At 39.5% G+C, this 22,086-nt stretch overlaps 1 protein-coding gene across 3 annotated transcripts in view; it reads left to right on the plus strand.

Moving 5' to 3' along the window:
- LOC132824570 (phospholipid-transporting ATPase ABCA1-like) overlaps positions 1 to 22,086 on the plus strand; it is a 164,586-nt gene that overhangs the window by 120,395 nt on the left and 22,105 nt on the right. For all 3 annotated transcript variants that reach the window (XM_060839183.1, XM_060839182.1, XM_060839184.1), the window contains 16 exons: positions 1,270 to 1,407; positions 3,164 to 3,384; positions 3,980 to 4,052; positions 4,544 to 4,746; positions 5,956 to 6,004; positions 7,265 to 7,378; positions 8,211 to 8,359; positions 9,464 to 9,588; positions 10,767 to 10,865; positions 13,885 to 14,074; positions 16,159 to 16,253; positions 16,437 to 16,469; positions 17,245 to 17,350; positions 18,692 to 18,766; positions 18,904 to 19,073; positions 20,939 to 21,116. In XM_060839183.1, the coding sequence (XP_060695166.1) occupies positions 1,270 to 1,407; positions 3,164 to 3,384; positions 3,980 to 4,052; positions 4,544 to 4,746; positions 5,956 to 6,004; positions 7,265 to 7,378; positions 8,211 to 8,359; positions 9,464 to 9,588; positions 10,767 to 10,865; positions 13,885 to 14,074; positions 16,159 to 16,253; positions 16,437 to 16,469; positions 17,245 to 17,350; positions 18,692 to 18,766; positions 18,904 to 19,073; positions 20,939 to 21,116 (2,018 nt within the window). The remainder of the gene's footprint in view (positions 1 to 1,269; positions 1,408 to 3,163; positions 3,385 to 3,979; positions 4,053 to 4,543; positions 4,747 to 5,955; positions 6,005 to 7,264; positions 7,379 to 8,210; positions 8,360 to 9,463; positions 9,589 to 10,766; positions 10,866 to 13,884; positions 14,075 to 16,158; positions 16,254 to 16,436; positions 16,470 to 17,244; positions 17,351 to 18,691; positions 18,767 to 18,903; positions 19,074 to 20,938; positions 21,117 to 22,086) is intronic.

Genomic DNA, 22,086 nt, shown 5'->3' on the forward strand with positions numbered 1-22,086 from the left:
ATATCTCACACAAGCCCCTTCCTAATATCAGTTTACCATATTAACATAACACTTTCTTTCTCGCTCATATATCCACCTTCCCTTCAAACACATTTACTCTGTTTGCTTCAATTCCTCCTGTGCTTCCTCATATGACATTACCACCCTTCTGAGTGGCAATCATATACTTATGACCAGTAATTTTGGACTCTTCACAAGTAGAACTATTAAGTTATTAGCTATTTTGTGGTCATTGATTTTCAGCTAGTTTACTAAGTAGACCAACAGGGAATCTGGGAAGGTGGGGGAAGTTATGTATGATGTTCCGAGGCAGGTTTAAAGAATGAATCAATTTTGCATTGGTGCCAACCATTGTCAACAATTTTAAATGTTCTGACCTGGTATAATGAACTTAGTGTTAATTGTCTTTATTTAAATCTGAACAGACCATTTTCAGCTTTACAAGATAGAAGTTCAAAGTTTAATCTTTGTGGCGTGATGATTTTGCCAATACTAATTGTAGTTTCCCTGAATTCCTCAGTCAGGATGCATGCATAAGAGCTAATTGTCTGAAAATTGCTTAGTTTCAAGCATGTCCCGCTGTCCTGGTAGATGAAGGAAGAATTTGGAGTTGCTTCAGTTTCTGTCCCTTTATATAATGCTCCAGTTCTCCACATGTGACCCCCTCTTTCATGTAAACATTTGTGAAAGAGGCAAGACTAACTCCGTAACATACCCCATCCAAAACTCCATCAGTGCCCCCTCAGTAATCCCCCAGTGCCCTCATCTTTTGGTGAAGCCAGGACTTAATTCCCGTCAAATCATAGCTCAGGAGTATATGAAAGGTCAGTTCCTCGATGAAAGGTTACTTCCTGTGTGACTATTGATTTCAGAGTTTGTCATTGGGAATAGAATTTAAAGTTTCCCATTTTGGAATATTTATTTGGTTATGATAACTGCACATATTAAATTGATGTGGTCAAACACTGCCCCCCCACCCCCCACCCCCCAACTTAGTAACTGAGACAGGTATGCCATCTGTTATGCATAAATCAAGCTGTCCGTGATGCACATTATCCTGCAATGAAATTTTTGATGAGATTAGGAGCACAAACCTCTGCCTTCAATCCTGACTCATGAAGTCAAACAAGGACTGAGTTACCCAACTACTTTTCTTTAGTTGTTAAATCTTGGGGGCTTTATGACAGTGCTATTGTTTTCAGAATTATTGATTATCTGTTACTTATCTTTAAACGGAAATTAATATTTTAATTTTGTTTGACTTAAAAGGCGGAATGCAACGTAAACTTTCAGTGGCCCTTGCATTTGTTGGCGGCTCGAAAGTTGTCATCTTGGATGAACCAACTGCTGGAGTTGACCCTTATTCCCGCCGAGGGATATGGGATCTACTGCTGAAATATCGGCAAGGTAAGATTACAGCATGGCCTGAAATATCATGATGGCGCCTTCATGAACCATTTGCCATGCTCTCAGTGCCTCATTTTTTATAGCAAGAATACAAAAAATAGAACCAGAGGTGAAGAATGTTGGGTGCATGATGTTAATGTCACTGGACGAGTAACTCGGAGCCCCAGGCTCATGTTCTAAAGGCATGGATTTGAATCCCACCATGGCAGATGGTGAATTCAAAACAAAACTCTGGAATCAAAAAAGAAGCTGGCCTATGGTCAGCCCATGAGCCATGAAACCACCATCAATTGTCATTAAAAAAAAAGTCAGGTTCACTAATGCCGCTTAAAGGAGGAAATCTGCCACCCATACCTGGTCTGGCCTATGTGTAACTCCAGACATTTAACTGACCTCTGGCCAATTAGGGATGGGTAATAACTGCTGGCCTAGCCAACGGTGCCTGCATCCCATGAAGGTATATAAAAGTTTTTTTTTCAAAGTCTCAATAAGCTTTTGAGTGAAGCAATTTCTCCTCATCTGAGTCCTAAATGATTAGCCTGATACTGTAGCAGTAACAGTCAGTCGGCAACTACCATATCAAATTCCTTTCAAATTGTGCATGTTTCATTGAAATCACCTCGTTCTTCTAAGCTGCAGAGAAAATAGGCTCAGCTTGTTTAGCCTCTCATTTTAGGACAAACCCACTCATTCCAAGACCAATCTTTACTAATGTAAATATGTTCTTCTTTAGATTGTGAAGGTGTTTCTAAATCCCTGTGCTTTATTACTGAATAAAACGTAACTTTTGGAAGCAATATCCAGTGGGCCAAGTGCTATTGTGTGGGATTAAATAAATTGAAAATCAGATTCCATTAAAATTTGGCATGCCCCTCAGGTATCATGTCAAGTGAGTGCTGTCATCTTTTAGATCAAATGATAAACCAAGGCCCCAGCTGTTTTCTCAGCTGGTCATAAAAGTTCCCATGTCACTATTTCAAAGAGCAGAAATGGTATTTTCACCGGTGCCCTGGACAATATTTATACCTCAATCAGCATTACTTGATGTGCAGGTTTTCTAGCCTTTGTTACATTGTTTTCTGTGGGAGCTTGCTGAGCACGTGTTGGTTACATATTTCTTACATTGTGACAGAATTCATGGAGACTTCATTGCTGTCATGGCTTTGCAACATCCGGAAATCATGAAAGGACCTGTATAATTACAAGCCTTTCTTTAGAAAGCTCCTGCTGCATAATGTCCAAGTTCTGAATTAACCTAATCCTCCTGCTTGAGTTCCGTTAATCTTTCACTGTTTTTTTGTGAAAAGTCAATAGGATTGGGCTGATAGATTTAACATTTGGCAATATTGAAGTAAGCATTTTAGTCCTCATGGTGTAAGGAAGCCTCAAAATGATTAAAACGGTGTTGAAAGCAGAACCCACAGTAACATTTCAAACAAAGAATTTGCTAGAATATTGTACAAAATCACTTAATATACGAGGTCTGCAAGCCAAGTGCTAAGCACATGCTTGTACGCTTCACCTGAATTTAAGTGCATTTATTTGCTAACAGTGACAGTCATAGCAAATAATGTGTAGTTATCTTGTGGGAATATTGCAACCCTTTTAAGGGACGTATTCAGTGCACTGTTGCTGAGTATGGATCCAGAGTTGATTCCAGCCATTACTTAACAATCTGTGGATTTATACATAGTGATTCCTGGAGAACGATGTTATATTCTGGTGGGGAGAAATGTAAATCCATTTTCGTTCCCAGGTCGGACCATTATCCTCTCTACACATCATATGGATGAGGCAGATATGCTGGGAGACCGGATTGCCATTATTTCTAATGGCAAGCTATGCTGTTGTGGATCATCATTGTACCTAAAGAACCAATTAGGAACAGGCTACTACCTCACTCTGGTCAAGAAAGATTTAGAGCCATCTCTCAGCTCCTGTAGAAACAGCAGCAGCACCATGTCCTACTTAAAAAAGGTAAACATTAATTACGTAGGATATAGGACACAGAAACAGGCCATTCGGTGCAGCCAGTCAATGCCAATATTGATGTTTTACTCCTTCCTCATCTAACTCTATCAGTATAACAGTCTCAATCCTTTTGCCTCTTAAAATGCTCTACCTTTTCCTTAAGTGCATCGATAGTGTTCACTTCAGGCGATCCTGCCGTAGCAATTTCTCCATTCTCAGCACTCTCTGGGTGAAGATCTTATTTCTGAATTTATTATTGGATTTTTGATGACTACCTGATATTAATAACTAGTAGCTTTGTTCTGTCCTACATGTGGAAATATTTTCTCCGTCATTACTCAAGCTTTTTGTAATTTTTAAAGATCACGAGTAGGATAGCCACTCAGCCTTCTCTTTCCAAGGGAAATAAGACCCACAGAAACATGTCCTCTCCTAATATGTACACCCCTGCCTTCCTGGTATTATTCTTACAAGCATTTTTGCACCCTCTCCCCAGCCTCTTTATCTTTGCGATAACATGGTGAATGTGCAGCAATTGATTGCTGCTGTCTTTGAGTTACATCATTGGACCAATGAGTAGTTACTCTGGTCTCATTTACAGGAGGACAGTGTTTCTCAAAGCAGCTCTGATGCTGGGCTTGGCAGTGATCAAGAAAGTGATACCATCACTATAGGTAAGCAAAACCTAACAAAGACCAAGTATACCACTTTGGGATGAGCAGCTCAAATCCATCAGAGTCGAATTGGCACAGGGCTATGCCTGAAGTTATTTATTGGCCACATTGTTTCTTCATTTTGTTTGTGGAGAAGATGCTTGATACAGGCCAGACCTTTCTTCACTCAGAGAGAGAGACAGACAGATAGAGGAACAGGTCCCTGAGATCTTCTCAATCGGGCAAGTTTGTAGAATGTAAGTGGAGTGGGGCAAATAATTAGCTTGCCTAATATCTCTGTTAGATGTGGTTGCTCCTCCTTTTGGTTACATAAACACCACTTATGGTGCCAGCTGCCTACTGTTTCATTACCTTTAACCAAAGGATACATTCCTTTGATGGATTTTTAAAACAATGTTAATGGCAGTGTGAACAACATTGTCCAGGACAGTTGCATCAGTACCATCAAATAGCTCATTAACGTGTTCTTGCTTTTACTCTCCATTTTACAGATGTTTCAGCCATTTCCAATCTCATCTTGAAGCACATTCCAAAGGCTCGCTTGGTTGAAGATATTGGCCATGAACTGACTTATGTGCTGCCTTATGAGGCTGCTAAAGATGGGGCTTTTGTGGAACTTTTCCATGAGATTGATGACAGACTCTCTGACCTTGGAATTTCCAGTTACGGAATTTCCGACACTACTCTGGAAGAAGTAAGACATTGGGGTTTCATATTTTGCTTCTCTGCAAACACCAGCTCTTCAGTGAACACTGACGTAGTCAGCATTTGGTTCTAGTTGTGACTTTTGTCGATGCGTTGAAAATGGTGTGGGTAGGGTGTCCTTTGATAGGCCCTTGGTTAAATTTGGTTTCGAATTTGGAGCTATGCAGAACACTTGATCACATCTGATCCCAAATTAGTTAAATGATGAGTTAAATGATTTCAGCCTGGGTGGTTGTAGCTTGTGCTTCAAGGAAACATCAGGACTATCAGCCACGGTTTCCACTCCAGATAGTCATCCTGTGGCCAACGGTTGCATGTTTTCTTGAAGACTGGACTCCGTCATGATGACCACTGTCCTGATAATACTTGTTGACACATGAGGATCAATCGCTTGGTGAGGAAACAGAAAATCAATAATGCCTGAAATTAGGGCTCCAGTTTGAGTTCTGAGGAGATATGCAGAGGATGTTCAAGGGTTCTTATTTTTCCCAAGAAAGAATATAGAACTGAATCAATATCCTTGAATAATACCACTTCATTTGAAAATGCCTTTCATGAGATTTAGAATACTCTGAATTCATATCACAGAACCCAGAACATCCACACAGGAATGCAGTAGACCGAAAACCTTGTCCCTGAATTAATCCAACATGATTAATCTTTAGCACATGATAAATAAATGGAATACTTTTTGCAGACCCATGAGATATACCATGTAACTCAGCTGCAGTGGAGACCGTTGCTCATCCTGCCTGCCAGTGGGTCTCTGTTACATTATAACATTGCTATTATAAGGGAGAAGAGAAGCTATTTGAACGTTGCAACATGTAAAGCACTGGAAGATTTAAACTGGAAATTATAGGATTAGTCTCAAAGTGGTGCATTATTGCCAGTGACACAATTATGTATTGCTTATCTGAATACCACACCCTTTGTTCTCACCCGCAATGAACATTGATTCCAACTGCAAACATACTGCACTATGAAAGTCAGTGCTGCTGCAGAGGGAAAACTTTCCACAACTCTAGCATGCCACTAGAATTAAACAGTGTCTGATTGTTTTTACTAAACCTGTACAGATTCTGAGTTGCTACATAAATTTTGGTATCATTATCTTTATTATCACCCTTACAGTTTTTTTCTAATAAATTTGAGAACCAGCACAAACCTTTCACTTCTTTGCCATTTTTGTTTTCAGATTTTCCTTAAGGTTGCTGAGGATAATGGAGTGGATACGGAAACGTCAGGTAACCTGATCTGGAATCTGTGTTTTGTAATCTGATGTGCAAAGTTTCAACTTCCAGAATTGTACATCATGTGTTTTTATTCCCGTAAATATCAATGCGCCTCATTTTCTGAGGTTTGATGTTACTCATTCATTCATATGTTCTCCCTGAAGGCAACCCCCTAACTGGCTCATTTTTTGCTGATGCTGTATCCTAAGCAGATTCCTTGCCAGATTTGCATCAGTAATACTTTGCCAGTGCCTTCCACTGTCCAGAGCAGGTCCTAAATCTACCTCAGTCAGAACGAGAATCAAATGCATGCTCTTGATGTTATTCTGAATCAAACATGAACCACCCAGTCAACTGAGCGAACCAACCTTTTAACACTAAGTGTAAGGTGTGTAAAAGTTTTGCCATGCATAGTGCTTAATCAAGGCAAAACACTTTATTAACATGTGGAAAGGCAATTCTGATGACAAATAAGTATTGGGTGCATTACAGCAGAGTCATCTCCTTGAAGTTTACTGCCTCTAATTTTACAAGTGTCCCTCTAATACCTGCCTTTATTCTCCAAATCGAAGTCATGGAATCTCACAGCGTGGAAGCAGCTATTCTGTCCATGTCTTTGCTTGTTCTTTGATAATCAACTATTATCAACCTTTGAAGTACTGGTCTGCATCTCAAATTGGTGGTATTTTTACTTTATTAGGTTAGAATATATGGCTCAATTAAGTAAAATGCAATAATGAAAGATACCTCTTGCCAGTTTGCTACTCTTGCTGAAAGATACTTTCAAATTTAAAGACATTTGGAATGCTCATCATTACTTGGAAATGCTGCCCTTTTTTTGTCTTGCCTCAGAAAAGGCACCACAATCCAAAACAGATCAGTTTTCCCCAACATTATTCCCACTTAAAAATCACACAACACCAGGTTATAGTTCAACAGGTTTATTTGGAAGCACTAGCTTTCGGAGTGCTGCTCCTTCATCAGGTGGTTGATGAAAGCTAGTGCTTCCAAATAAACGTGTTGGACTAGAACCTGGTGTTGTGTGATTTTTAACATTGTACACCCCAGTCCAACACCGGCATCTCCAAATCATTATTCCCAGTGACACTGAGAATAAATGTTCATCTTAGTATGTGCTTCTGTTAAATCCTCAAATGGATTCTAAACAAGAAAGTAAACATTTGTGAACCACCCAGCCATATTTAACAACACAATGAGTTATTTCCTGATGATTTAAAGTTGATCTAAGTGGTAAATCTGATTTCACTTTAGATGGCATGATTCCAGCTTGCCGAAACCGGAGATCGAGATTTGTGGACAGACAGAGTTGCTTGAGACCGTTCACTGATGATGCTGCTGACGTTAATGACTCAGATGGTGATCCAGGTAAGTAAGGAGGTGGAAAACGATGCGTGTTGTTGTCTCTAAATCTGCAGGTGGCACATTATGTACACACATACAAAATCGGATTAGAAGCAGCCAGTTAATCCTTAAGCCTGTTCCATCATTCAGTAAGATCACAGATGATTTGATTATGTCCTCAACTTCAATTTCTTGCCTACTTCCCATAACAATTGATTCACATTGTTATTTAGATCCTTACACAATGAAGTGCTGACTTTGCCCTAATATCCTGTGCCAAATTTGAGTGTAGAGCACTAGAACTGAGGGAAACTGCAGTGTTGAGATGTCCAGTAGTCCCATGACCAGGGAGCAGATTGGTTCTATTGGGCATGCAGATAGGAACAGCAAAAGTAAATTGGAATTCTAACAGCACCAGTATTATTTAAGAGGCATTTATAATTTAAATCCAGTCATGTAGAAAGGAACACAAAAGCAAAATACTTAAGGTGCTAGAAGTCTGAAATAAGAGCAGCAAAACAAGCTGGAAAACTGAAAACAGGCAGCATCTATGGAGAGAAACAGAGTTAACAGTTCAAGCTGATCAATTTCCATTGGAAGTTGCTCTTCGTAAATTGCTACATATCACCTCACTGGTTGTAAAGTGCTTTAATACAGTCAGAGACTGTGAAAAGCACCATACAATTGCAAGCGATTATTTATCAAATATGCTTGCGTACCCTTCATTCTATTAATTTGCTATGGAACCATTGAGTTACTTGGTGAATAACAAGCCCCATAATTGAATGAATTTATTTTTACTACACTGTGCAGGTAAAGGTATAATATAAGTAAAAAATGGTTGTCCTGTTTGCAGAGGCCCGTGAAACGGACTTCCTGAGTGGAATGGATGGGAAAGGTTCTTACTCAGTAAGAGGCTGGAACCTTTTTAGGCAGCAGTTTGTGGCCTTGTTCTGGAAGAGGTTGATTTATGCAAAACGCAGCCGGAAAGGAATCTTTGCTCAGGTAAGCCTTCAATTGTCAGAGAAACTGATGGCAGAATAGATATAGTAGGCCACACTGCATTACTGTGAACAGTGGGATCAGAGCATTTATTGGGTCTGAGTATGACTAAAAGAACTGGGTAATCTTGTCATATGTAAGAATGACGAGTCTAAAAATGAGTTGATGTCACTGGATACAAAATGGGCGATTGAAATTACATACCTTTATAAGTCTTAGAAGCATTTCCGAGTAAATCCCTCGTTAGTTGCTAAGGGTCAACATAGGCCAGCAGAAATAACTGCACAGAGGCCGATTTCCTGTCAACAAGTTACCCTCTATTTACATGTGCAAAATACACTGACTGTGGCCAACCATGTCCGAGTCAGTCTCTGAACTGAGGAGACTCTGAATCCCCTGTTACATCTGTCAGCCAGAGCTCCCTGATTGGCCCGGGTTAACAACCCAATCAAGGATCTCATAGTCAATAAGATTCGCCCGGTTCCAATTACTACACCAGCTCTGTTACTTTTGTTGACTTCTGCCTCAACTCAAACCTCAGAATTTTCACATTGATCACCTTTCTGGCTTTTTTGAATAGAATTAAGAAATTAGGCTAACTTTGACGCTGTTACTCAATTGAATTGGATTGAGATTGTCCAATTGCAGATGCTTCATTCATTGGCCTGTTAAATTCCATGAACATTTCCACAGTTAGAATGCAGTTTATAGGGTGCAGAAGACCAGGGCAAAGGCATAGTTTGAGTGAGAATCTGACTAACCTTGGCTGCACTCTCATCCTCTGTCCAAGGCCATTATTAATTTCAGGCATTTACCACACATCAGGTCAAAATCATTTAACACTCCTAGGAATATTATACACTCCTTTAATTCTGTATTCTTGACGAGATGCCATTCACTTCTGCACAGCTAGCAGTTCTGCTTTCATTGAGACTTTATTTAAAATGGAAAGATCTCTTCTTGTTTCATTGTAAATGGAAATGGAATCTTAATTACAACCTACAGCATTAAGATAGTTTCCATTCAATATGGTTTGATAATGCATATTCATGCAACCTGGTGTTTGTACAAGAGTGAAGGAATTCTCCCTGTTTTGCTGTCTTACAGATCGTACTACCTGCTGTGTTTGTGTGTATTGCACTGGTGTTCAGTCTGATTGTGCCTCCATTTGGTAAATATCCCAGCTTAGAACTGCACCCCTGGATGTATGATGAACAGTATACTTTCATTAGGTACGTCTTCTATTATGCGCTGTTTGCAACTCATTACAGTAGAACAAGGCAATCATTATAGGGAGGGCAAGAGGACCTCTTGCCAGGGTCACTGCCACTCAATTTAGAAAATAATTGATGGCTGTGTATAGAATGGACAATGACTCATCAAGCAAAATACCATTTGTGAAGCAATGAATACAGTTACATTTTCCTTTGTGGTTCCAACACTGTTTACTCATGGACGCTTGTTCCACAATACTGCTCAAAAACACTTGAATCCATGCGGTAATCATTTATCTTCAGTCAGACATCTGCCTAGTTTTGGACTATTTGTATTGCCTAATCACATTAAACTTTGTGAACTTGTGCCTTTGCAAGAGAAGATCAGATTGATAAGATGTCGATCTAGTAGAGGGGAAAGTTTAATGGGGTAGGCAGATGGACTGTATGGGCACCAATCTCTCCACCTCTTATCCAACATTTATTGGAGGTCTGGGATATTTTAATTCCTGAGATTCATTTACATTCAGCCATCCAGCTGGAAATCCTTAGGTGGCAGAGTTCAGACGTAGCCTGTGAGGTTTAGGAATGTACTTGTGCTCCTCATTGCCTTGCAAAGTTCAATTTAAATCTTAGTCCTTTTAGTTCTTCTGCTTGTTGCTTGGTGAGTCTCACTGCACAGGGTGCCTGTGCAAGATGAGCTGATCAGTCAGCAGTTAAAATACCATTATAAAGACATTTATAGCACCTTAAATTAGCATGTATTATAAGTCAGGTGCCTCGGCTACAGAAGAAGAACAAAAATGCCCGGTGAAACATGACAATGACAGTAAAGTTCTAGGAAAGTGTTGGTTTTGTTTCTGGTTATAGGAGGACACACAAGATGCTTCACCAGTGCCATAGGTATGAACTGTCTCTCCTGCTAATTAGACGTGGACTTAATTAGTACAGTCACCAAGTCAACAATATAGACATAGCACTTACTGGCACTGAATCACTGAAAGCACTATTGATACTGATCCATGCATACTTGAAACTGATGTCCAATCAATCAAATGAATGAAGAGGGTTGACAGAAGGGTCTCGAGAAAGGGCATGACAAGCATATAAAAGAGTAAGGTAGAATTTGCTGCTTTGTTGACTGCTGCTACAACTTGATTTGAGGTTATTAATTTTTTTGTATAACCTCTTCACAGTAATGATGCTCCCGGAAATGAGCACACAGAAAAATTGCTCAACTCTCTTGTTAATAAGCCAGGGTTCGGCACTCGGTGTATGAAAGGAAATCCCATTCTGTGAGTACACTGCAGATCTTATTTAACGTATCCTGAACACACACAATGGACATCATGTAGTCGGAGTATCTGTACTGAATACTATTTATTGATAAACCATTGCAGATATGCTTTTGACTCTGATACTGAAGGTCCTGAGCTGTGGTCATTTTCAGTAAATCTCGTTACTACCAGAACATTCCTTGAAACCCACTTATGAAAATTCCTTACATTCTGTTAAGTTTGCAATGGATTAGAACATCATAGATGTAACATTTCTTTCAATTAACAAAGGAAACAAGAAACAGGAGACTATAGACCAGTTTGTTTCGCATACGTCAGTTCTGCTATATCGTGTGTTTCTTCAATGCGAATTGGCTTCAACGCGGTGGAAGAATTTGGACCATTATTTGTGGAACACGAACTTTCCTTACCTGTAATGGCTGTAATGTGATTCCGCCCCCCCCATTGTTTAAATGGCACGGCTATTGCATGCTTTTCTTATAATGTGCGATCGCATGAGAACGGAACTATCACATTACATCAGAACTGACTATACGTCAATGTTCTCTCTAAGCTACGTATATATGCAGGGCTGTGAGTTTTCTCTGCTGCGTTAGCACATTAATCTTTGTTTGCTGGTTTCAATGCCATGCACTTTGGAAGCCTACGCACCAACAAAAAACAATGAAAGTATTAGTCAAGGGGACATTGCTAGCTTCCATTTTTCAGGATGCAGGCACAGAACCTTCCAAAATTCTTAATAACACCAGGTAGAGCCAACATGATTTTAGGAAAGGTAAACTGTGTTGGAAAAATTTATTAGAGTACTTTGAGGATGAGACAATTGGGGTAGACACAGTGGAACCAGTAGTTGTGCAACTGAATTCCTAAAAGGCTTTGGAAATGGTGCCACATAAAAGGTTATTGCACATGGTATTGAGTGATGTTGTACCATGGATGGATGATTGGCTAGTTGCCAGGTAACAGTCGGGATTAGTAGATCATTTTCAAGGTGACAAAATGTAACAACTGCAGTGTTACAGGGATCTGTGCTGGGTTTTAAACTATTTATGATCTACGTCAAATATCTTGGATACAGGAATTAATTGTACTGCAGCCAAATTTCCTGCTGATAAAATGATAGATAGGAAATTAAGTTGTTAAGAAGATACAAAGAGTGTGCAAAGTAATAGGAGGTAGGTTGAGTGAGCAGGCAAAAGCTGGCTGATAGAGTATAATGTGGGAAAATGTGAGGTTGTCCATTCTTTGACAATTGAAAAGTAGAATATTATCCAAGTGGAGAGAAATTGCAGAATGTTGAAGTATTGAAAGACCCTGGTGTTCTTGCACAGGAATCACAACCTACAGCAAGTAATTAGGAAGGCAAATGTAATATTAACATTTATTGCAATGGATTTGGAGCATAAACGTGGGAAAATCTTGCTATTATTTTACAGGACATTATTACATTTGTACCCAGAGTATTGTGTATAGTTTGCATTAGAAATAGCTCAGAAAGTAGTTCACTAAGCTTATTCCTAGGATGAAACAACTGTTTTATGAGGAAAGCCTGAGCAGGTTAAGCCTATACTTTTAGAAGAATGCGAGGTCAGCATATTTAAACATACAAGATTCTGAGGTAACTTGACAGGGTAATTACTGGGGGAAGTTTTACCTCAGGAGAGTCTAGAACTTGAGCGCAATTTTATGAAAATAAAAGCTCTCCTGTTTTAAATAGAAAATAGGGGGAATTCCTTCTCTTGGAGAGTTATACGAAAGAGAGTCATGTAGACTCAAAACGTTAATTTGCTGTCTCACCATGGATGCTGCCCTACCTGCTGTGATCTCCAGCTATTTGTTGTTTTTGAGGGAGTCAGAGGGGTCCTGAAGGACAGGCAGGAAAGTGGGGTTAAGGGCAGAATCAGATCAGCAATGATCTTGTTGAATGATGGGACAGTTCAATGGGCAATTGACCTACTCTGCTCCTATTTCTTATGATCTTATGATCCTATGATTATAAAGAATTTGCACAAACAGAAAAATTTCCATCAGCTCATTTGGAACCAGTGTCAGGAAATCTGCCAAGGACAGGAGCATCTTGCTTTAATATCAGTATTGGATTCGGGACATTGCTGAACATAAATAATGTTATCAGGAAGCCTCATACGAGTGACCCTGAGACTTGTAACAGGAAATGACTGTGCAATTCTTCTCATCTGTCTGCCTATATAAATAATCACATTCTAATTGCCAGAATTCCTGTTGTGTGCCATTGTGTTGTATTTCCCAGAGTGATTCAATCTACTGTCTGTGTATAAATCATTTCCCACAAAACCTACAAATAAAATCCTAGTTCTCTCCCAAACTGAGAAGAGCAATTTCAAGTGATTCTATCATTTCACAGCAGCTGTCATGTAGATCAGTGAACACAAAACTGGGATATAATACAAAGGCAACTCATTCCCTGATGGTTGCCCCAACTTCATTGAGGCCTGCCCAAGTGTGTCAACCTGAGCCAAGTAGTCAGAACTGGTGCATATGTTTCCTCATAGGTTGACCATTTCATCCTAGAGTCAGCTGAGTGAACTACTCTCTGAAAACCCAATGTAAACTGTGACTGCCCTGAAATTTCTTTGGGAGAATAAATTTATCAGGGAGTTATTTTCTTTTGGGCTTTCATTGTATCATTGCCTTCAGTTGGATAGATTATAAGCTCTTTCTCTTTTAACCTCTCCAACACTCTCTCTCCATCTTCTCCTTCAAGACATTACTTTAAACATATATCTTCAACAAAGCTTTTCAATATCTCTTATCTCATTGTGTGTTTTGGAGTCAAATTATGTTCGGTAATGTGTCGGGACATTTTTGCTACATTGATGTTGCAGTGTCACAGAGCAAGTGAGTATTATGTCACAGTTTCTCATAATAAAGTCATTGATGTCAGAAAGTGCAAACAGATTGGCTTAAATAGAGAGATATGTTTGAAGAATGGGAAATGAAGATGAATAGTTGTGTCTTGTGTTTGTGCTCATTTTAGTGATAATCCCTGTGAGCCTGCAGCTGCAGAGTGGATCACTCCTTCTGTATCGGATTCTATAATGGATGTCTTTCTCAATGGGAATTGGACAATGGATAATCCTTCACCAACCTGTCGGTGTAGTGATAATACTATAAAGAAGATGCTTCCTGACTGTCCTGCAGCTGCTGGTGGACTTCCACCTCCTCAGGTCTGAGAATGAGACATTTTATTTACAAATTGTAATGAATGAATGCATGACAGTTACTTTTAGAACAATTGTAATTGAAACCCAGGGATTGAGTTGATGACCAGAAAACCTCTCAGCTTCATTTAAATATATTTCATGAAGTGTCAACAAAGGAAGAGTCCTTAATAATCAGCTAATTTTTACCTATTGCATATTATTTTGATATCACTAGTTCAGGCAAGAACAAAAGTGTCAGAGATTTTGTTCACTCTGAGAGCTGGCTCTGAGGGAGCTGAATCAGTGCCAAGGACTCTACATATGTAAATAAAGGGTGTCATGGTGACAGGATACCAGTTTCTGTGGAGTGATTTCAAGTGACATTAATGAAAAGGAAAACAGCATTTTAATGAGAAATGTCTGTCACTACAAAACACATGATCTTGCTGTTTGACATGTGCTGATAAAGGAATCTGAAATATTTTGCATCAATTGTGCCATGTTACAATTCATTGGCCTTAAAAGGCCAATGTTTGTCCTGGTTTGTCTTATAGAGAAAGATTGAGACAGAGGTGTTGAGTGATCTGCTCAAAGTCAATAAAGTAAACAGTTGTGAGACCTTGAGTTTTTTCAAAAGTTGAAACAATAGAAGAAGCCTGAATGGGTGAGGTCAAGCTCCAACAGAAATGGAATTTTTAGTTTTAGCTTTCTGTAGTTGCTGGGGTCTTGAAGCTGGATGTGGAAGCTGTTATTCCTCTCTCTATTACAGCTAAAAGCTGGGGCTCTCCTCCTGCTGCTAGAATTACATGTGAGACCATCTGTTTGACTGAATTTGCATTTGCCAAGCGTGTGTTTATGGCTACCATACTGGAACAGTTAATTAGTAGTAGTTTATATAAATATATACATATATATAATTTTGTTAAGCAGTTCAATATAGTTATAGTTAGATCAATTATTTTATTTTTATTTTGTCTGTATTTTAATTGTAATGTAAAAGTAAAATATGTTTTGCTTATAATCAAGTAGTTTGACCAGTCAAATTGCATCTGGAGTGCAACGCCTTACACTTAAGTTAGGATCTAAGCTATCTTCTTCATATGTTTTGAGAGGGTTTGGTCTGGTCCATAACAGCCAAAACATCTGTTGCACTGATGTGCTCATGCAAAAGTCACACCTGTGATTTATACCGATGTGAATGTTCACCTATATGTTGTTTTTACGTAATTCCAGTCGACAAGGATGGATAAAAATTACAGTACTGTTAGTAGTGCTGTCTATTGAATGAAATGTTAACCTGAGGTCAGACTGCCATCTCAGATTAATGTAAAATATCTCATGGCACTATTTCAAAGAAGAACAATGGAATTATCCCATAGTGACGTGGATAATATTTCTCCCTAAATCAATATCTCTCACATCAAGAAAACAGATTATCTGGTCCTTACTACATTACTGTTTATAGGGGCTTGCTGTGCATAAAGTCATTCCATGCACATCAGTGACTATATTTTAAAAAAAGATTTTAATTGCTGTGAAACATCTCCACTGGTTGAGAAAGGTGCTGTATAAATGCTAGGCTTTGTTTTTGTACATTGTTGGTTTTCATTCGTTCTTGGGATATGGGCATCACTTACAAGACAAGCATTTGTTGCCCATTCCTGATTGTCCTTGAATATACTGGCTTGATAGACCATTTCAAAGAGCCATTCAGTGTCATCCTCATTTTAATGGCTCTGGAGAGACATCTAGGCAGGGTCAAGTAAGGACAGAGATTTCCTTCTTTGAAGGACAACTGTGAACCATATGAGGCTTTTGAGATAACCAACAATGGTCTGATGGTCACCATTACTGAAACATTCTAATTCCAATTCCACCAGCTTTACGTTGCATGGTGGGATTTGAGTTCATGTCTATAGCACGGAAATCCTAGGACTCTGGATGTTTATTTCATTAACATTACCACTACACCACCATCTTAACAAATGGTTTTAATGTTGGCATCAGGGCTTTGGTTATATTTAAAATAAAATGCAATGCTCTAAAAAGGAATAGGTATAGAGTCAGCATTTTTGGAAAGATAACTAATTTTTCTTCCTCCTTCATAGATTAAACTGAACTCCACAGACATCCTCCAGAACCTGTCCGGCAGAAATGTGACCGATTACCTTGTGAAAACCTATGCGCAAATCATTGGGAGAAGGTAATCTGAAAATCATTCAAGATTGGATTATTGTCACCTGCATAATATAATTGGAAAGAGTTACACAAGATAAAGCATAAAGAAAACGGAACTGGGTTTCCAGTCGGGAGCATTACTCGTTTAATTTATGTTTGACTTCATCTGTCAAATGTTTCAGCTCTGTTTTTTGGTTTATTTCAACAGTTTAAAGAACAAAATGTGGGTGAATGAATTCAGGTACGTTAATAAGTTGTTAACATTGTTCTGCTTCTCGACTAGTAGTCTTTTCAGAATTCACAGAATAATTTTGTATGATTAAATCAATTTATACTTTTACCATCCCACATAGTTGGTTCATAATTAAACTAACATGAATGTGTTCTTGTGCGCCTTGATTTTAATCCTCCAAAAAGCCATCAGACAGGATGTCCATGAAAGTACTTAAGTATTATAATTCTCAATTCAGTGCAAGAACAGTTATATCAAAATGTGCAGATCTGACGCATCACTCCTGTAAAATATTTTATGAAATACTTCAGATAAAAAAACAATAATTTAGATTTGAGTAGTTGAAATTCAGAAATAATGAAAGCCTTAGTCAATAAAATTAAAATAAATGGTGCTAACAGAGGATTGGGTGAAACTACTCTGTGCTACCATCAGAATTACCTGTGTTTGGGAAAGTTTGTTTTTGATCCTTTCATGGGATGTGGACAGCATTGGCAGGGTCAGGAATTGTTCTCCATTTCCAACAGCTGCTGAACGTTTCAGATGGTAATTAAGAGTCACCAGCAGATGTGGTGAGATTTGAGCCCAGGTCCCCAGAATTTCAGGACTTTTAATCCAGTGAGATTACCACTATATTAATGTCTCCCCAGAGTGTCAGCTAATGACACTTCAAAATCATAGTGTGCCATGTAGCACGGTGACCCTATAGCCTTTTATAACAAAAGCATTTCTTTAATTACAAGAAAAGAACCAGCCAGTGATTATTTTTTTTCTTGTTCTGTAGGTATGGAGGATTTTCACTTGGGGGAGAAAACTCTCCGTTGCTACCATCACAGGAAGAAGTCACTCAAGCCATACTCCATTTAAAAAAGGCACTTGCATTGACACAGGTCAGCACTGGAAGTTTGAGTTTTGTGATATAGTTTTGTACAGTTTGGATAAAAATAAACAGCAAATCAAAAGTGTTTGATTAGCATAATCCAGTTTTACAAGCAGTAATGTAATTCTGAGGTAAATTTTACCTGGTTTTTAGTCCATTGAAGCATACATCTAGGCTACCTTAGTTCCTGGAAAGTCCTTTAGAAAATCAAAAGGATATCAGATACTATCTGAGTTTCTCCCCACCCCAGCTCAAAGTCACTGTAGCCTCACCTCTCTCTCTGCCTCTTTCCATGCTACAGACTCTTGGTTGGGAACAGAGAGGAGAGCTGAAGTGTGTGGCATCCCTATTACTGTTGTACAGTTCACCTCAATTGCACAAACTACGTGGGCCAAATGCAATGCTTGTATTCATTCTTGGGCTGTAGGCATCATTGGCAAGACCAATTGTTGTTGCCCATCCCTCATTTCCCTGAAATGTGATGCAAAGGATAGCTTACTTGGCCATTTCAGCAGACTGTCATTTGAAAAAGTTCAAGAAGGCTCAACACTCCCGTCTCAAGATATCAAAAGATGGTCAAAATTTCAACTTTATGATTGATGCACCAATTCTGAATTAAATTAAAAATGACTGCTTGGCTTACTTTGTTTAACATCAAAATATCACTGCCCCTGGCATGTTTCCTGCAAGAGTATTTTTCTAACTGACAACCTCTACTACCCAATAGGAGAAAAGCTACAGACGGAACACCACTACCTGCAACTTTCCTCCAAGTTGCAAATCATGTTGACTTGGAACTATATCATCATTCCTTGGAACTATAACTGTATTGAATTCCTGGAACTCTGTTATTTAGTATATCACAGGATTGTCGTGGTTTAAGAAAATGACTCACCATCATTCAAGTGTAATTAAGGATGGGCATTAAATCAAGCACTGTTAGTGACACCAATGTGCTATTAACAAGTGAAATCAAGAAAAGATATATGGCAAATGCATAGTACAATACCACTAAATTTATACAATTGGCGAATTAAAAAGATGTGATTGTGTCAATGCTACCTCTTGTGGCTAAACTGTTATTACCAGAAGTGTTAAAAATAAGAAGGGAAGCTTATTGGATGATAGACCTTATCAAATACTTAGTTATAGAAACAGGAGTATTTTCAGAACCAGATGCTGATCAGCTTTTGCATCTGGGATCCTTAATGCCATTCAAATCTCTATTGCTCAGAGCTGCTGTTACTGACTATGGTTACATGACGTTTGTATTGTCTCTAATGTGTCACTCTGGATATGAGCAGCCATTTACGTCTGTCTCCCACTGATAAGCAAACTTTTCATCTTCCAGGGTAGTGCTTCTGACCGCTTTATGAGCCGACTCTTGAAATTTATGTCAGGATTAGACACGAAAGATAACGTAAAGGTAAGTCTTAAACTTTTAGGACTCTGAGTATCGAGCATTGTAAAATCCAAAGCAAAGGCTCCACTTATATTGCATTTACAGCAAATCCATGTCATTAATGGTGATGTTTCACACTGACACTTGGTTGTGTAATTTAGATTTGGTTTAACAACAAAGGCTGGCATGCCATCGGAGCCTTCCTGAATGTCATGAACAATGCTATTCTCCGTACTCGGTTAGGGGAAGGTGAAGATCCCAGTGCATACGGAATCACCGCCATCAATCATCCCCTCAATCTGACCAAAGAGCAGATCTCTGAGGTGGCTCTGTAAGTATCAACTTCGTGTCTCCCTCACCGTAAATTATTTTATGATACATTACAACCTACAAATAAAAAATTGTAATGGTTTCTTTCACTTTTTCTTGAGCAACAATTAATTTTAAGATGTGCTATGGATTTGCTTTCAATAAAAGCTCCATGTGATTTCCAATGATGTGCATTTGTTTTTGTCCATTGTGGACATTGTCAGACAGCAACACTCAATTCCCATCCCTGCTGCCTTCTTGAACCATTGCAGTTACATGGTGATGGTTGCTCCACACTGCTGCTCAGTAGGTAGATTTTGACCCTCTCTAAATTGATGGTTGGTTTGAACCATGGGACCTTGCGGGTTGATGGAGCTGGATTGCGACTTCTGAAATGCTGTTCAAGCAAGATCTTAGAGCTGGCAATGAGAGGAAATATTGCTGACAATTTCAAGTGCCAGACCCATTCCCAGTTCAGGGGCAAAACAATAATAAGCGAACTTACTGGGCCGTCCAACTCCGTCTCTGCAGATTCTGCTCGAACTGGTCTATTTCCTGCTGGCTGCAACACAGTGAAATGAATCCCAGTTGAATCTGTAGAATCTGGGATCCAACAGTGTAAAATGAGATGTCTGCCCATGCCATCTGCATTCAAATATAGATCCCAGAGCTGAATAAAATTTGTGCAGATACCCTTGGGAACCCAGTCTGCATGGGTTTCTGTCTGCTTTGTGAGGATAGAATTTACTGAAGGATGGAAATCAAATCCAAAACAAAATGATAGACTTGAAGCCACGAGAATAATAAAGCAGTGTCATTGTTTGCAAGGACTCACGGATAGTGAGTTTTGTGTTTGTTAAAATCTTTGATTAAGTATTTGTCAAAGTTGTCATGGCTGGGGGACATAATGTGTCCCATAGTGCTGACCTTTAATTGTATATTACACTGGCTATTTATCAAGATGAGATGTGCCTTTAAAATTCAGCCAGGTTAGGCAGGAAAGTTTGCTGAGATTCCTAATTAAGTAGTGGAATCTCAATTCCACAGAGTATGAATAGTTACAGAGTTAACCGTTAAAATGGAGCAGAGGGACCACTCTTTCCACTCATCAGTTGTGAGGTATTATGAACTGCATTATAACCATGAGCAGAGTTTTACAGGCTGTTGCTGGCAGGTTTGCAACATAAAGCCCAGCAGTTGAACCTTTCCAATCCTAATACATGGCGACTTAAGAGCTGATTTTTCTCTGGTTGCAGTTTGGTGGCTGGTGAGCTGGGGTCGGGGATGAGGGTGAGGCCATGTACTGTTGGCATGCTCAGGCCTCAGGAACAAAAGGGGAGGCTGTGGCAACTTATACACTGGCACCCTCTCCTTATGGAGGTCTCCCACAAGAACTGCGCTCTCCAGATTTCCACTCCAATTCCCCTGGCCTTTCAAATGTGACCACCCGCTTATCACCTCCCAACCTCACCAAACTCCCCAGCACCCTTCCTCGGGTTTGGGACCTCACACTTGCTGCTTCTGGCTGTCAGAATCCCAGATTTTTTTTTTTTGCCTTGAATCCTTCATGTTTAGAATCTAGTCCAGTCTACGGTCCTGACTGTGGTCACAATTCCCTTTGCTGGGACAACAGAGCCACCGGTCAATCAGGTTAGTGAGCAATGCTGAGGTAGGCGAAAATCCCACCTCCAGCTTGTTATGGTAGGCACGGCTGTAGGTCTGTCCACATCAGGCATGTTTCCTGCCCCTCTTTTCAATGGTTCGGGTAGGATGTCCAGCCATCTAGATCAACCCTGCTGTCTCACTCCAACACTCAGGCAATGCTCTCTACCCCTTGAGCAGAACCATTTGATCATCTGATTTGACCATTCTGGTTGTACATTGCAGGATGACCACTTCCGTGGATGTTCTGGTTTCTATCTGTGTGATCTTTGCCATGTCCTTCGTGCCGGCAAGTTTCGTTGTTTTCCTGATTCAGGAGCGGGTCACCAAAGCCAAGCACATGCAGTTCATCAGCGGAGTGAAACCAGCCATCTACTGGCTAGCTAACTATGTGTGGGACATGGTGAGTAGGGAGCATCCTCATAAAACACTTTTAAATATTTCTGACCAAAAAATGTGGTGCAGCTGCAATCGGACATATACTTGAAAAGAGAAACCTTGCAGGAGCAGAGAGGCCACTTTTTCCACTCATCAGATACTATGAGTTACATTATAACAATGGGTTAGTTCCGGCATGATTGGCTGAGTGGTCTGATTTTGCACTGTATGATTCTGTGAGGGTACAGTGGCGGTGAATATCTTGTGCCCACATTATAATTGTCACTTCCCTGGGAGATGATGGCCTAGTGGTATATCACTAGACAGTTACTCCAGAGACCTAGGTAATGTTCTGATGAAGAGTCACCAGACTCAAAACATTAGCAGCTTTCTGCCTGCATGCTGTCAGACCTGCTAGGTTTCATCAGCAATTTCTGTTTTCATAATGTTCTGGGGATCTGTGTTTAAATTTTGCCATGTCAGAAAAAATCTGAAAAAATCTGGAATTAAGAGTTTAATGATGGCCAGGAAAACATTGCTGATTGTCAGAAAAAACACATCTGATGTACTAATGGGTTTTGAGGGAAGGAAAGCTGCCAACCTTATTGATCTGGCATACATGTGACTCCGAACCCACAGCAACGTAGTTGATTCACGTTTGCCTTCTGAGAACTTAGGGATGAGCAATAAATGCAGGCCCAGTCAGCGCAGTCCTCATCCCATGAATGAATAGACACAAAGAAGTTAATGTTCTGTGGAAATATAGTCATACAGGCTGTCATAGACTCATAGTTGCACAATATGGAAACAAACCCTTTAGATCTAATTCTTGTCGACCAGGTATCCTAAATTAATCTAGTCCCATTTGCCAGTATTTGGCTTATATTGTTCTAAATCTTTCCTATCCATGTACCCATCCAGATGCCTTTTAACTATTGTAATTGTACCAATCTCCAGCACTTGCTGTGGCAGCTTGTTTCATACAGGCATCTCAA

The sequence above is a fragment of the Hemiscyllium ocellatum genome, chromosome 2 (assembly GCF_020745735.1).
Source record: "Hemiscyllium ocellatum isolate sHemOce1 chromosome 2, sHemOce1.pat.X.cur, whole genome shotgun sequence".
Classification (NCBI taxonomy): Eukaryota; Metazoa; Chordata; class Chondrichthyes; order Orectolobiformes; family Hemiscylliidae; genus Hemiscyllium; species Hemiscyllium ocellatum.